The following is a 15841-nucleotide window of genomic DNA, read 5'->3' on the forward strand; positions in this document are numbered from 1 at the left end:
ACACTTCAGAAGTTATACATTAGAAAACAAACATATATACAAGGGTCCCTATTACACTTCCACAGCAGGATTTGAGGCAATTCCTAAAAAGAGGAAGTCCATTTCTCAGTAGCTTCAAGATGAGATAAGAAGAGTTTCCTGTTCAGACAAAGCCAGTGCAGCTGTAGACGCTTTTACCGAAGAGCCATCAGTTGTAACGCTTTGATTTGAGCTCAAGATATTTGGAAATCACAATAGGGAAACATAAACAGGCAGATCATGCAAATAATAAGGCAGTTCATGTACTGTTTTTCTGTTTTGCTTTGTCTTTGTTTGTTTTTTATTCTGTTGTCTTTTTAATTTTGCAGCAGGAAAAAGCCTCAACAGCTACACTGTTTTTGTCTCTTCCTGTCTGGCTTTGCACAGATAAGACTGCAGCAGCTGCCAGCTGTTACTTCAGTGTTGGCAGTCAGGTGTGTACCATCGGGGTAATTCAGTGCACATGTTCCGTGTCACCTTTTCATCTCAGGAATTAGGTGTTCAGGTGCATGGTGACACAATTTGTCTTTGTAATTTTCCGAGTTCCCATCTCATCGTCCTCCGCTTTCTCCTCCCACTTTGCTTGCAGTCTCATACTGGGTGAACAAACTGGTAGACCAGTCTCTGAGACACGTCGGGCTTGCGGATGATGCCTTTCTTGTAGTACTGACGTATGGAACGGCTCAGCTTGTCGTAGTTCATTGCAGGTCGATTCTTTCGGAGTCCCCACAGTCTCGCGACGTGAGCAGAGTCTTCGATTTTGAAAATACCTGGTGGGAATCAAAAGCAGTTATTACCACACAACACAACACGGGCAAAACAGTGGGTGATTACACTTTATGTGCACACATAAAAAGTCCTAACCCACTTGGACTCATATTTCATTTGGCATGCTTTTTGCCTTTCAGGCATTAACAAACCCAATAAGCGAAACCCTGACATACATCCAGCATTCATCCCATTGCGGTTTCACTTTAAATACGCTTTAATGGTGTATTCTTATTGTGTGTGTTTGTACCAGTTTGTACCATTGCACTACAGGTTGTGAAAAAAAGGAGGGAGGCCTGCACACTCTTAGGTTCTGATTTAAATCTGCCTTAAAATAAGAACAGTGAATGAAATAACTGTATTTGTTCTATTTACTCATTTTCACACACATGGACCCCTTATGTAGTGTTGTCCTACAATTATTACATTATAATGCAAATTTATTGAAAAATTTTACTCTCATTCAAAATGTTTCCTGTTTGTTTTTTGATTTTTTTTAAATTAATGTGTCAAGATTTTGGAGCAGTATGATGAGCCCATAAAAGTCTGCATAGCTCTGAACAGTAGATGAACTAATAAGAGATAAAAGCAGTTGCGACAAAAATTGAAATGTAAAAAAAAAATACATTTTATTTTAAGCTGAAGCATAAAAGAAGAAAGCACTTAAATTGTAATAGCACAATGTCATACACATTTTTCTGCCTTTATTTAAAAACACCAGGTAAATTAAGTTTTATTCATTTGTTTAAGGACTAAATAGAGCAAATAAAGAAGAAATGAAATGAAAATGAAAGTACCCTTTTCTTTATTGAGCCAGCGAATGCAACGTCCATAGTTGTGGGGTTTGAGCAGGAGCTCTCTGAGAAACTGCCACAGATGAATAGGTTGACCTGAGCAAGATGAATCTGCCTCAGACCATAGCTCCTCGCTGCCTGCACAGCAAAACAAAACCATTCAGTCCTGAGGGTCGTTGTGCATTGTTTCAATGAAAAAGCTCTGTACCGTGAGGGACCAAAAGATCAAGAGCCCTTTAATCAGGAATTTTAAAATACACAATGCAAAAGCCTGATTTTTCACTGAAATTCTGCAGCATATGGTTATTAGCGTCTATGTAAAATACAGTGTTAAAATTATGCTGTGCGTTGGATTTTTTGTGTGAATGCAACTTGCATGACAGCTAATGCAAACATAAAAATCTTACCTGTAGTTTTAGTGTCTCCAATGGAAAACCGCTCTTTCATCCATGCAGCTGGAAAGTAAACAGATGCAGAAAAGTTCAAGCTAAGAAAAGGCTAGAACTTCAAATAATCCCACCCAAACACACATGAACGCAGTAATAAAATTTGCACCCGCACAAAAGTTCACAGCAGCCAAATATCCGATAATAAAATCATCACAGGGGGTGCAGCAGGCTGCACATGTTGAACGTGTTAAATAAATATTACCTGACTTCCATATGTCCAGGTGTGCGTGCAGCGTGTCTCCACACTGCGGGGAACGCTGGCGAAACTCCTCCTCGCTCATGGCGCACAGATCCTTTCCCGTCAGCTCCTGGAAGGCCTTTCCCGCATGGGGCAATCTGTAGAGATGTTCAGTCCAGAGCAGCCACTTCTGGACATTCCCAGTGTTCCACTCTATCGGATCTGCAGGCGGAAATAGATATGAAATCAGTGAGAAAACTTCCAGCTGCCAATGCAATAAATGACCTTATCTTGGACCATTTCTTTAGTGACACTAATGTCATATGGATCAAGATAAGTCATTTATATATCAATATTGTTTTCACCTTTACCCTGTCTGTATTTTGTTTGCCTTTGACTCATAATAAATCTGCTGAAACCACAAGATAATCAAGCTTTTATGCCACAACAGTTTTAATCAGTAGAACAGACGATTGGGGATTGCATAGGTTTATAACAGCTAGAAGCCATACAATACATGAAAAACGCTTCCTCTGTTTGCTTTATGAGCAGGCGAGGCCTCGCCCTTAAGACTGTGTACACGTCTACTGGCAGGCAAGAACCATCACTATTACAATTCAGGAGTACCTTTGCAAAGGTCAGGATTAAACAGATCCTGGAGCAGGCAAACACAGCTTTGCGTCAGTAAGGATATGATTTAGGAGTTCTGTCATCTTGTGTCCACACAAAAATGTGTTGATTTTGCGAGTAAGATCCAGTAGCTTAAGTATCTGAATCAATACTTCTGTATTTGCAAATACAGAGAAACACTTCAGCATTTTGGGGGAGATGAAATATGTTTTGTTTAAGGTCAGCTTCACGCTGTAATACACTCGCCACAGCTGCAGGTGTGCTGGAAAGCAGCCTACCTGGGGTGATGTTGAGCAGTTTGCAGGCTGTTTCAATGTCCTTCAGTACTTCTCCCACAACCATGCTCTGCACCTGCTCCAGGGATCGCTCCTCCTCCTGCCCCTCCAGGCCAGGAGAGATCCCCTGTTCCTGGCTATCAATGACCGGGCACTGCTCCGGTTCCTCCCGGGGTTCTACGCGGTTCATGGGTAAAGCCAGTGCTGAAGAGGCCTCTGAAACTTTCACCAGCCAAGTAGCTTCTTCTGTGAGGAGCATGTCGAAGCAGGAGAGGTAGACGCCTGGCATGCCCCGCTCCAGGGCTTCCACGTTTGGTTTGGTTTCCCCCATCTCCCAGGGGTCTTCGCAGCCTCTGCTTTGCTCCAGGATGGAGAGGGAGTCCTCTGTCATCCCAATCCGAGACCCATACGATGTGGTTTCTGGTACGCTGCCCACTGGGTTTGACATAACTGGTCCTGAGAGAGAGAGAAAGAAACACAAAAAGCCACATTAAACTTCTATGCTGTGAACTGCAAATGAAGTGAGACGTGATTTAAAAGTTTGTAACTATTCGGCGTAGCATAAAATCTGAAAGATCACTCTGTCACATAAGCCCATGGTAACAGATGTGTATGCCACTTAAATCTGCAGCAGACATTAGTTCATTTTAAGTAATTTAATCAAAAAAATATGCAAAAAAAATCATGATTTAAGTCATGGTTACCTTTTCAAACAGTTCCTCTCCTTTGTTTCTCAAGATACTAAAATGGCAGCTGCTTTAGTTTTGCAATGATCTCCATCAGAGTTGTGCATGAATGTGCAGAGAACTGAGGTTAGACTGTGCTGGTGTACGCTCTATAAGAAGCTCTATAAGTCTAATGGAGATACTGACCCTCAAAACAGTTAAAACACACACAGCGCTGACAGGCGTGGGGGCAAAATGGATCTGACTGAGTCTCTTATTTGAGGGTCACTGGCCCAGAATGATTCGTTTCATGGGGGTAGAGACTTGTATTGAGACCCGAAACAGCTCTGCTGTCTGCCCGGGCTTTCAAGGTGCCGTCTCTGCAGCCCTCTGTCTCCACTGTCAGCTGGAGATTTTAATCAAATCGAAGTTAGATAATGTGGAGAGAAGAGCGTGCATAAAATCTGCCCAGCCAAAATGTCTGTTTTATGAAGAGTAGGTTTTATGAAAACAGCCCTTTAATAGGAGGTGGCCTTTAAAAGTGTACACTTATGAAGGTTTGTAAGCTGTAGCACAAGTGTAATCTTGATTATGACACCCATAATGCTTACCTGCCACAGCTGGTAAATGGGAGGACACAGCAGCAGGTTATCAGCAGCTGTGGCTGATGCCACAGTAAAGGAAGTAAACTCCCACAGAGTACATGTTCAGGGAGAGTCACCATGTAAATCGTCAAAGTGCAAACAATTAAAGTCTCGTAAAATTTGCAAAAGTGATATATAGCATCCACTGAGTCAAAACCAACAATAAGGGTAACTTTGAAATAAACCACGAAGACATGAGAGCTCTCGAAAGAAAAAGAAATCCATTTAGTGTGCAAAACTTTAACAAACGTGAATTTCTCAGCCATGCTGCACTGACCGTGGTCTTATCTGTTTTGTTTTGTTGCTTATGCTGTTTGTACCTTTGATTTTTTTCCTACTCTTGTTCTTGTTAAAATGCTTTTACTTGTCATTACTAGTTCTCTTATTTTAAATACATTTTTGTTGTTCCGTGTAAGGTTTTCCCAGTTTAACCTGTCGTCATTGTATCACCACACACACATAATACGAGCTCAGAAACGATTCTCTCTTTCCATTATCAAAATAAGCCAACTCAGTTGAGAATTATCGTCTGTTATGTGGGATTTCAGATTACACACTCCCTGAAGCTGCTGTCTGAACTGGTCTCCTATTGAGGTCAGGCGCATCAGCCTGCAATAGGAAAACCTTGATTGCGTGGCTATATTCACCTAAAAAGAAATGTAAAATCTGAACAAGCTAAAAGTGTATTTCCACTGTTACCAAACACAACTAAATGAAATTTCGACTGCAAAAAGAAAGAAAACTCCCCTTCTAGCTCTTGGACCTCAGCATGCCATTGATAAATAGCCTCCACAGTCTTCCTTTTATCTCTAAACTTCTCGTAAATATCACCCACCCTGCCTTTTACTCCATCAGTCTGTCAGATTAAAAGCCACTGGTATCCAAGCCTGCTGCTGTGTGTCAACTCTGCTCTGTAACAGCTTGCACTAAGCCCATTAGCAAAGCAAATTTAGCCATATTACCTTCTTCCAAAAGGAAGAGGGGACACCAGAGAAAGACACAAACACCCATCCCTGCAGAGAGGGATTAAGGCCCTGACTGATCTCTAAATGAGTTTGGTCAAGACGCTGATATTCATTTCAGGAGCATTAGAGCTTGCTCCATTTACTCAGCAAAGTCAGCCTTGGAATCAGAAGGAATGGGACTCCATCCATGCTGGCGCCCTCCCTGGGAACCATATTTTTTCCACCTGCTTGGTCTTATTTAACATAAATACGGTGATTATGTGAGGTGAAGTTTGTATCACTGCCTTAAGTTTTGTATGGTTATAGCTGCACAAAGAGATTTTTTTTAATCTAAATTGCCCTTTGCCCAACCTGTGGGACATATTTTTATGTGGAAAAATTATTTTCCTAAAATGAAAGTGGTGAAATTTGCAAGCCAGTGGAGCCAATCTAGCTAAATATTAACCTGCGAGCCAATTCAGCTTTGTTGAACAGTTTTGTGAAAGAAGACAGGTAAGTGTTTAATTTATAGTTAATGAGTAGTGATTAAAACAACTCAAATGTCTGGTCTTGTTTAACTTGGATGAATCCATTCAAGCACCAAAAAAAGAGAAAAGGTCAGCGATTAGATCTGATGCCATCTATCAAGGCATAATCAAAACACACTGAGTGTTATGCTGGTAGTGTTTCAGTCTGGTATTAAAGAAGCGTATACAGCCAGGAGTGACTGTTTGCCATGTGACACACACCCCCCCACCCCCACCCCACCCCCCGTTTTTTCCCTGTTATTGTTCCTCATGGGAAATTTGGACCCGCTCATGAAGTCATTGTTCAGAGAAAAACGAAAGGAATTTCATCTTCTTCTTACTTAGTATGACTGTTGCTTTGAAAGAAATGCCTGCCGGTTGGAGGAGGAGATTTAGATCTGCAGATTGCTCCCTTAGGGAATTTTTATTGCAGCAGTGACATGTGCATGTGCTCTGTTCACGTTATAAATTAGCTTCAGTTTATGTGCTTATTTTATGAAATGCAATAAAGGTTTATTTCGTGTTCTTGTACTTACATTGCCTTATAATACTGATCCCATTAAACTCTGTTTTTAACAAATTTTTCCAACCACCCGCACTGCTAGGGGATGTATGGTGATTCATATCTGCTGTTAGTCAGGTGTGCAGGCATTAAGCCATTATCCAAGGAAAATGGCTTTGATGTTGGTCTAAATTAATCTTGACAAAGAGTCTACTTAGAGCTAATTATGCTGGTAATAAACCTCATTTAATTGGGGTTGGACCTAAAGATTGAAAACTTGAAAATGGGATAAAAACCTGTCACTGTTCTAGCAAAGACAGATATAAGGGCTGCCGCTACGTGGCCTCGGGCGTTTTCTTGAGCGCTGGGTTTAAATCGTAAATCATCACAAGATTAAAGAAAAAAAATCAAACAAGCAAAAAAAACAAAACAACAGTTTTTTAAATGTTAAACACAAGGATGACCCTTTTCATCAGCTGCCTTACAAAGTGTGATGATATATGTTATTTGAGACACAATTCACAACTCATAACTTTATCAGATCATAGCACACGCTGGCAAACAGGCACTCTGGTTAACTTTCAAATGCTAGAAATAAAAATTAAAAACAAAACAAACAAACAGAGAAAAAATACAGAAACTATCAGACAATTTCGCACTTGACCCAACATAACTGAAATCCTGCAAGTCTGAGGGAAATGGGCTGTGAAGTCACTGAGGAGAAAAACATGTAAGAAGGAACAAGGAACAAATCCTGTATGTCTAACAGGGCATATATAGAGGATTTGGTTGCATATGACCAGTTCATGGGAACATGAATCTTTTACTTTTTGTTTATTTAATTTCATTTTTTAACTTGTGTGGGTTTGAAACTTATTGCAAATCTGAAATAACTGTCAGCAAACTGTCAGCGTGCTTCTTTAGCAGAGAATCCCAGATAATTTTGAGTCTCCCGAGCGATCAGAGGCAGCAGATTGTTCATGAGAAGTCAGGTCTCACCCCCCCGATGGAAGTGAAAAAGGAGCTAGGGTTTGTTCATTCTTTACACAATCATCACTGTTACCTTTCACGTGTACTGATTGCAAAGCTATGAAATTGTGTGCCATTATTTCTGTGTTTATATGATATGATATCTGTTTCAAAGCTTTAAAAACACTTTTGACTTCAGACCTGGTCCGACAACCAGGAAAGAACTCATATTTGATTGTGTAAAAACCTGCCCCAGTATTTCATACCAAACCTCCTGAATCTTAAGACAAAAATAATTTCATACATTTCTATACTAACAAGGTCACAAGGCCTCTGAGAAATAATCGATTAGCTTGACATGAAAAGGAATATAAATGCACCTGTACCCTTGGAAGAAACAGAGCAGACAATCCGCTTCTGTTATTCCTCTTTGGAATTTCTCTTCTTTCTGTCTCAGGTAGTTGCAGTCGTATTTGATTTCCACCTTTGATTAAAACCACAGTGAAATCCCCCGTCTCATCCCACAGTGACAGCAGAAAGAAATCTGTTGAGTTTTTTGTGTTTGTTTCAAAGTCAGTCTATTGCTGTGGTTTATGGCATCTAACTGACAACAGCATTTTATCTGACCACATTTTGCATATTTCCTTTCTGAATGGAAACTTTCAGATTTGCATGAGATTTATGAAAGAAGAAGAACAGGTCTCAGTCTCTTTTTTCCTTTTATATTTGACTGGGTATTTATTTATTTGCTTAATCTAACCTGCAGTTGGTTTCATAAATGTTTGAATGTTTCCTTTTAATATTTTTACTCTTAACTTTCATATTATGAACAGGGAATGTATTTAATAATTAAACCTTTCCCTTTAATAACTGTTGCTTTTTAACAGAGTCAAAATCTCTGGATTTCACTAATTAGGTTAAACGACCTGTTCAAGACTACTAAGAAAACTATAGACACACACACATATATATCTCAGATATACAGCTTATGTCCTATAAATAATGGGCCTATAATAAGATTGTGCTACAGAAACATCCAAGACCCTGTTTAAGAGAGCAACTTCTTACCCCAGCAATGATGCTCTGATGTTCTTGAGTCAATGACTTGACTGGATGCTGGCAGATGCAGTGCTGTTTCCAGCCAGTGGCCGGTTGCTGCCTGAAGATGAGGCGCAACAGGCAGCGGGCAACCTTCAGTCGGCTTCTTGCTGATGACTGTCACTGAGCCCCAAACCCAGGTCTCCTCAAATCTTCTCAGGCTTTTTTGTTTGTTTGTTTGTTTGGTTTTTGGTTTTGGCAGAATTATACTTAACCTGAAAGTCACAGCCTAAAACACAACTGCACAGTTAGTTCAAGTGGAAGCACCTGCTGGGGGTGTGTTCAAAGTGAAGCCAAGAGGACTAGTGGCTGGGTGAGTGAGTGCAAAGGAATTCCACCTCCATTGACTGCAATTTATATTTATAAGGCAGCCATGTTTACTTATGCAGACAACTCTCTCTCTCTCTCTCTCTCTCTCTCTCTCTCTGTGTGTGTGTGTGTGTGTGTGTGTGTGTGTGTGTGTGTGTGTGTGTGTGTGTGTGTGTGTCTTTGCTGATTAGCTCAGACCTCCTCAAACACTGCAAGCCAACCTTAGTGTTTAGGTGAGAGAGAATTCAAAGTGATCAGATTAAATAAATAAAGAAAAATTGCTGCTTAAAGTAAGTGATTATGTAGCCAAATACAAAATTTTAGTTAGGAATACTTTTCTTATCACGTTTCCATGTGTTGCTGGTTTTTGTTTGTACTCCTACTTTTTACTTCACTACTGTTTGAAGACTATAATTACAAACTTACCATTTTTATGCCGTTTATGTTAAAAATACGAAACATATTATTATAGAGGTCTGAGCTGTGAGTAGTAACTTCTCACATAGTGCTAAAAAAGTGGATGTAACAGATCAAATTTATCCCACAAACTCATAGAGTTTAAATGATAAATATTAAATGTAGCTTCAAAACATGTCCATTTGTAGTGAAGTCTATAAATATAAACAGTCATTGGCTTCTGTTACCCATGACTTCAGTGAGCACTTTCCTGAATGCAAGCTCAAAAGCTGGCTGAAAACAACATGCTGTTCATTTTGTACATTGTAGTCCTGATTGTCATCACAAGGAAGTTAGAGCTGGAGGTAAGTGATAAGTCGCCAACATAAGTGCACCATGCATGCCAGATTCACGCCTCACTTGTGACATCTAGTTTTGAACAGCAATGACAATGAGAGGAAAAATACTGGGCTCTAGGTTTCAAAACCAGACTTTGCAGAACATGGTAGCTATGCCGATCTTTGATATAAAGTATATTAGCAAACCCCTGGATGATAATAAACAGCTGCTTCTTCTCAAAAATCTAATAATGCCATACTTAATGACTCATTGTTTTCTACAGCACTGCTGTCATTGATTATGCTGTAAGAACATTTTGAGTGTAATATGTTTTAAGTCACCACGAATTAAGTGAGATTTTAAATGTGTGTCACTTTAATGTAAACCACTAATCTGAGTATTTCCATCACTGTCTACTCAAGAACATGGAAGGAGATGCTGTTTAAACAAAAACATTAATTACTAAACACTTAAGATAATAATGTTTGTATATTAACCATTAAAATAACAAGTCACACTTTAATGTTAACATGTTAGCGTTCCCGTGTGGTCACATACAAAGCTGGTGTAATATTTCATTTTGCTTTTAAAATGATTTCTGTGTAAGAAACCCAAGAGAAACCATAGACCCTTTTCTGTGTTAAGAATATTTGCACATGCATCCACTGAAGTAATATGATGCTTCAGAAGAATGAAATGTAATATTACCTACAGTTAGTGTTTGCTTGTGTTTCTCCACGGAGCTGCAGAAAGGGAGGTATTGAATAGCAAAATAATTCTGGCTTACGCATTTGTCTAACTCAGACTGCTCTTCACTACATGTCTGGTTTTTCCATTGGAATAACTATTTGCAAAAAATTACTGATGCTTTCCTCCCAAAACCTACTTTCTTTGAGACGGGATCTTCTTGTGGCTTGTTTAAAAGGAATGAATAATTAAAGTGGTTTTAGCTGTCATGTGGGAGGGTTGCATCTAAAAAATACGAACCTGTTGAGAATTAGCTAAATAACCTCTCAAAAGCAGATTTACTTTGTATTATTATTACTGCCCCCATAAGCAGCAATTTAAAAATTCTGCACATTAACACCATTGTTTTCATCAATTTGGCCTCATTAGATCTCTTCTTCAAACTGCGTGGACATGACATCACTCTTACTCACCCCAGTTTATTTGCAAGTCATTCTTCTTCTTTAATGCCATGTTGTAATTTATAATCCAGTTAAACTTTGTTTTTCTTAACAATTTACTTATTATTCCTTTGTGATAATCTGCTTAGTTTCAACAGTGGTTTCTCAGCTAAGATATCATGAAACCCAAATAATTCATAACACCTGTGTGGGTGTGCCGGGCTTTCACAATGTAACCGACAGAGCTGGAGGTCATTTTTTAACTGCTGAATACTGTTTATCATTATCATCATGTTTTTTCCCCTTATTATTATATTATTAAATGGCAATCACCAAAGTACAGTCACGTGAAAAAGAAGGTACACCTGTTTTAATTCTTACATTAGGTAAAACCATACTAAACTGTCTTATTTAACAAAGACTAAGCTAAAATACAAAAGCAGTTAGTAAAAGCCTCAGTAAAGCCTTACTGCTTCCATTAGAATTAAGAGGGTAAGTAGCAGCCAGTTGCTGATAATCACATTCACATGATTAACTGACGATCAGCAAGTGTGAGCACCTCCATAAAAGCAGAAATGTTGGCAGTTTGCTGGTCTGGGACATTTAGATGTCTGTTAACACAGTGCTGAGGGGGAAAGGTTTTAGCAGTGAGCTTAAACAAACATCTGTTATTTCCCATCAATCCAAGAAGGGTTAAAAGGTAATTTCCAAACAATTTGACCTCCGTCATTCTGCACTGAGAGAGATTATTTGCAAGTGGAAAAGAATCAGATCACATGACTCTCTTCCCAGGTTTGGACGTAAAAGCAAATTTAACCCAAGATCAGATCATGCAACAATCAGAGAAACTGCAAAAAGCCCAGGAGCTATATCTCAGAATCTGCAGGACTCACTTGCTAAATGTTAAAGACAGTACAATCAGAAAAAGACTGAACAAGTATGAGTGTTTTCTCTCTACAAAGAACATGACAGCACAGCTTTGGTTTGCATAGTTGCATCAGAATAAACTACAAGGCTTTTGGAACAATGTCCCTTGGGGTAGAAAGAACCAAAATGCAGATGAAAATGCACCACAAACAGCTCATACCAAGTAGGGATGGCAATTGATAAGAATTTAGCAATTTCAATTCTATTATCAATATCACTTATCGATTCTCATTGGGTTCGCATTGGCTCCACTTTGAAAGCCACCACCATCGCTAAGGAGCATGTCAGACATTACATTCATGCAAATTAACTGCACTTACAAATTAATGCATTGCACATACTACACAGAACAGTTTTCTTAAAAGTACTGAAGTAATTAATTACCCCCAGGAGAAAGTAACTACCCTTTACATTAATTGACAATGTATTGTCTCATTATTACCATTAAACAATACAATATAAACATATAAGCTACAATCCCACTGGTCAACACAAATTCCTATCCTAATGAGGTACACATACAATCTTTCTCGCAGCATTTAGGTATGAAGCCGACAGCACAAAGCAAAGATGGAAACCAGCACAAAGAGACTTCTAGGCGATCACCACAGTGGTTCTGCTTTAGAAACATGAACAGGTAGAAAAAGCGGCTGCAGCCTGACTGCTTATCAGTTTGTTACCTGTTGAGGTTCAGGGTCTGCTGCTGGGCAGGGGTCGGCATTCACTCAGGTTTGGCATTACTTTGGCTTCTTGGATGGCTTAACATTAGCATGCTGTCTGTGCAGGTGCTTGCAAAGAGCTGAAGTTGTGTTAGCAACATAAAGTGATTGTTTCTGTCCTGGATGCAGTTTGCACTTAACCACCCCACTCTCTTCCTTTTGTGCAATAAAAATAAAAGTAATAAAAGTGTCCATATCCAGACTGCCACGGGAACTGAAATCAGCTGTGCGCAGGTGCAAGTGGAACCAATAAGCGGGATCAATGACAGACTAACAATTCCAAGTAATTGGACTACTGCTGGTCCAGAGTAGTGCAGGCCTTAAAATTCACTAAGTAGCTACATATAGTGCACTGCTGGATGGAGCAATCATATTTTTGTATTTTATGACAGTCCCAGATGTAAATCATGATCCAGGGAACTCCATAAACACTATATTTAAGTTCAAACCAAGATCCTTTTTTTTTCATGAACACAAATCAGTGCATTAAATTATCCATTTCACAATTTGAAGTGACAATGCATTGCATTTACTACATACTGCTGAATAACAATATCAACAACTTCTCTGAACAAATAAATAACCTGGCGAAGTTAGTCCACTTTTGTTTCCTACTGCACAGACAAGATAAACAAATAAAAAATAAATAAAATGTTTTCATATGGATGACTGCATGGACTTTGTTTTTATAGTTCATGCATAGAAAAAACACAAGGTGAAACAATCCCCCAAATAAATCCTATTTCTTATTACTTGACAGCTATGTGTTAAATGTTAACATTGCAAAGGTTTTATTAAGCTTTTACATAATACTTTGCACTAATATGAGTATTTTATGATTTCTTATGCAAATCCTGGCTTGAAAATAATATTAGCACACTTGTTGTACCTTGACCTGAAAAAGGCTCCCAAAATATTGTCAGAGAAATATGAAATATGTTTTTGATTAGACATTTCACACAGAAAAGGTTTTGCAGCAACATAGACAACAAAGTGATATTATGAACATCAATAACAATTGCAGAAAACAAACATATATTCCCAAACTGTACTTACCTGAAGCACCATATCTCTGCTTTTAAACATGCACTTAATTTATTTAGAATCTGTGAATCTCAACCAAAATTCAGAAAACTCTTTGTGTAATTGTGTTTGCTTTAACTGCAAAGTGACTGTAATTAAAAATAAAACCTCTTTCTGCTGGAGGAGTGCTTTGTGTAATTTTAGCCTGTTTGAACAATGTGGATCTGTCAAAACCATAGAAACAGGTGTTTGTGAAAGGGCATTCAATGAAAGCTTGTTATTAGCAGAACAGTGGTAACCCACAACAATAAAAGTACTACTTTATATCTAATCTTTCCCAACTAATCTTGCTTTTAATTTATCGTCGCTAAATGGCCCGTCCTCTGATAGCACCCAGGAAATTCTAAAGATTCCTGTTCTTTTTCAATCCCCGAACACATTTTCTATTCTTTGATTTAGAATGCAAGAGCTCTGAGTTTGATATGGTGAGCCAAACAGTTTGAATGGATTGATTGTGAGATATGGAGAGGGTGTGTACAAACTGCGTCAAGGCTTCTCAGCAACCAAGTGTTTGTAGACACACCAAATCAAACTGTGAGAGATGACAGCCACCATTCATAAGACAGCTCACTTTGAAACTAAATAAGAACGTGTGCATTTGTGCATGGGCATAAATGTGCAAACGTGCATTTAATTACCTAGTATGTGAGTGCAAACCTGTGTAGGCACATGATAATACAAAGCTGCATTTTACTCATTAAAAACTGGCTTATAGTTGAAGTTAAATTTGCAACATTATTCTAAAAGATAACATTTTAAAAAATTCTTTCATTAAATGGAAATGATTGGAGATTTGCAGGAAGAAAAATATCTGTTTGCTTTTGGCTTTGCCCACATCCATTCCATGAGCAAAATTTGCATGGCAGTTTCTTTAACTAGCGTTTGCTTTTTTCCTTGGCTCTAGAACAATATTCTCATGGTTGAAAGACAATGAGCTAAAAGAAACTAACAGACTAAATGTCAAACACAAAGCCACAATCAGTCCATGATGATCTTGATATGACTAATGATTGTGCAGGTGTCCTTACTGTAAACAGGTGCCAATGACCCACCTAAGTTGTCTTAGCAGTGTCAATAAACCCCTGTAGTTGGCCTCAGTGTAATCTTTGTTGCATGAATTTGCTTCATACTGTCATGAATACAAAGTCAGTTGTCTTTCAACTGTTTGGGAGCTTAGTAAGCTGAAAAACGAATTTCACATTGGAAAAATGAAGCATCCCGAAGCCTCATTATTAGTGTATGGCCTTATTTAGTGACTCCTTCTTAAAAATAGAGAGATTTATTCACCGAGCTATGCAGTAGATCTCTAGACACTTCCTAGAGATCTACTGCAAACTGGCAGCCTGCCAAGGTGCTGTGCAGCCTGTAAATTACTTGGACCTGCAGGGACATGCCTGATGCTGACTTTGTGCAAAACCCAACTGATTTAAGGTGATCTGGTGTGGAACGTTATGTAATCATTTCATTATAGAAGTGTAAGAGCTATTAATGAGAAAGAACACAATGGGCATGCTTTGGTGGAAGTGTATCAAGACCTTTAAATTCTTCAGGCAGGCCTAAAGTTTTTGCAAAATACATTAGCTGCAGTGAGAAGATTTGAGCTTGGTATACTTGTGAATAAATTGATGGAGTCCATTAATTCATTCACAATGTGTGTACTTGTCTTTTACTTGTGCATCTTGGGAAAAATTGGTAAGTATGCGTTTTTGAATCAAGCAAATTTAATTACACTGCTTTAAAAAATTAATCGAACACTTTTTAGTATTTTCAATGTATACTATCAAAGCAGTGAAACCTCTGGGATATGTGGCCAGTTAAGTAGCAGAGGGGGTTGACAATGAAATGAACAACAGGTTCATTTGAGGGGCAGCAATGAGACAACAATGAAAACAGGACTGGTTTTCCAAGTGGAGGCCGCTGGCATTTTTTCCCTCCTCATCTTTTCTGTCTGGTTTTTTTTTTCACTGGTTTTGTATTTGGCTAGTGTTGGTTTCACTATTGGCAACATCAGGCGATACTTGGACCCTACAGAGGTTGCACAGTTAGTCCAACTCCTCCAGCCTGGCATATCAATGTGTGCCATTGCCAGAGATTCCTCCTCCATGCACTGTGGCCCACTGTGGCCCTGTGCACACTGTCCAGCACTGTGGAACCCAACTAGCATTGCCATAGAATACCAGAATTGGCAGGTTCACCAATGGTATCATGTGCTTTTCATAGTTCAGAGATGCCAGTAACATTGGTCATCACATTTGGGGGTGGATCAATGATAATCTGATGAGACATTACCATGAAAAGAGACATAGGTCTCTATGTGCTAGGCAACAAAACCCTGACTGCCATTAGGTATAACAATGAAATCCTTAGAGCCATTGTCTGGCCCTACAGTGCTGCAGTGGGTCCTTGGTTCTTCCTAGTGTGCAACAATACCTGGCCTCTTGTGGCGAGAGTATGGGGACCGTTCCTGGAGAATGAAGGAA

At 39.0% G+C, this 15841-nt stretch overlaps 1 protein-coding gene across 1 annotated transcript; it reads right to left on the minus strand.

The window, feature by feature from the left end:
* Positions 1 to 609: 609 nt before the first annotated feature.
* Positions 610 to 3560, minus strand: LOC134626957 (SAM pointed domain-containing Ets transcription factor). The gene is made up of 5 exons (XM_063472862.1): positions 3116 to 3560; positions 2232 to 2429; positions 1988 to 2035; positions 1584 to 1718; positions 610 to 788 (listed from the first exon to the last, which is right to left on the minus strand). Exons 1-5 carry the CDS (start codon positions 3558 to 3560, stop codon positions 610 to 612), a joined length of 1005 nt encoding a protein of 334 aa, XP_063328932.1.
* Positions 3561 to 15841: the final 12281 nt, after the last annotated feature.

The sequence above is a fragment of the Pelmatolapia mariae genome, linkage group LG5 (assembly GCF_036321145.2).
Source record: "Pelmatolapia mariae isolate MD_Pm_ZW linkage group LG5, Pm_UMD_F_2, whole genome shotgun sequence".
NCBI lineage: Eukaryota > Metazoa > Chordata > Actinopteri > Cichliformes > Cichlidae > Pelmatolapia > Pelmatolapia mariae.

Excerpts from the sequence above, each read along its gene's own strand:
- LOC134626957 (XM_063472862.1), bottom strand. The coding sequence starts at position 3,560 with ATGTCAAACCCAGTGGGCAGCGTACCAGAAACCACATCGTATGGGTCT. Across the intron at positions 2,430-3,115 it reads ACTGCTCAACATCACCCCAG|ATCCGATAGAGTGGAACACT; the intron begins GTAGGCTGCTTT and ends TTCCGCCTGCAG. Across the intron at positions 2,036-2,231 it reads CCTGGACATATGGAAGTCAG|CTGCATGGATGAAAGAGCGG; the intron begins GTAATATTTATT and ends TTTACTTTCCAG.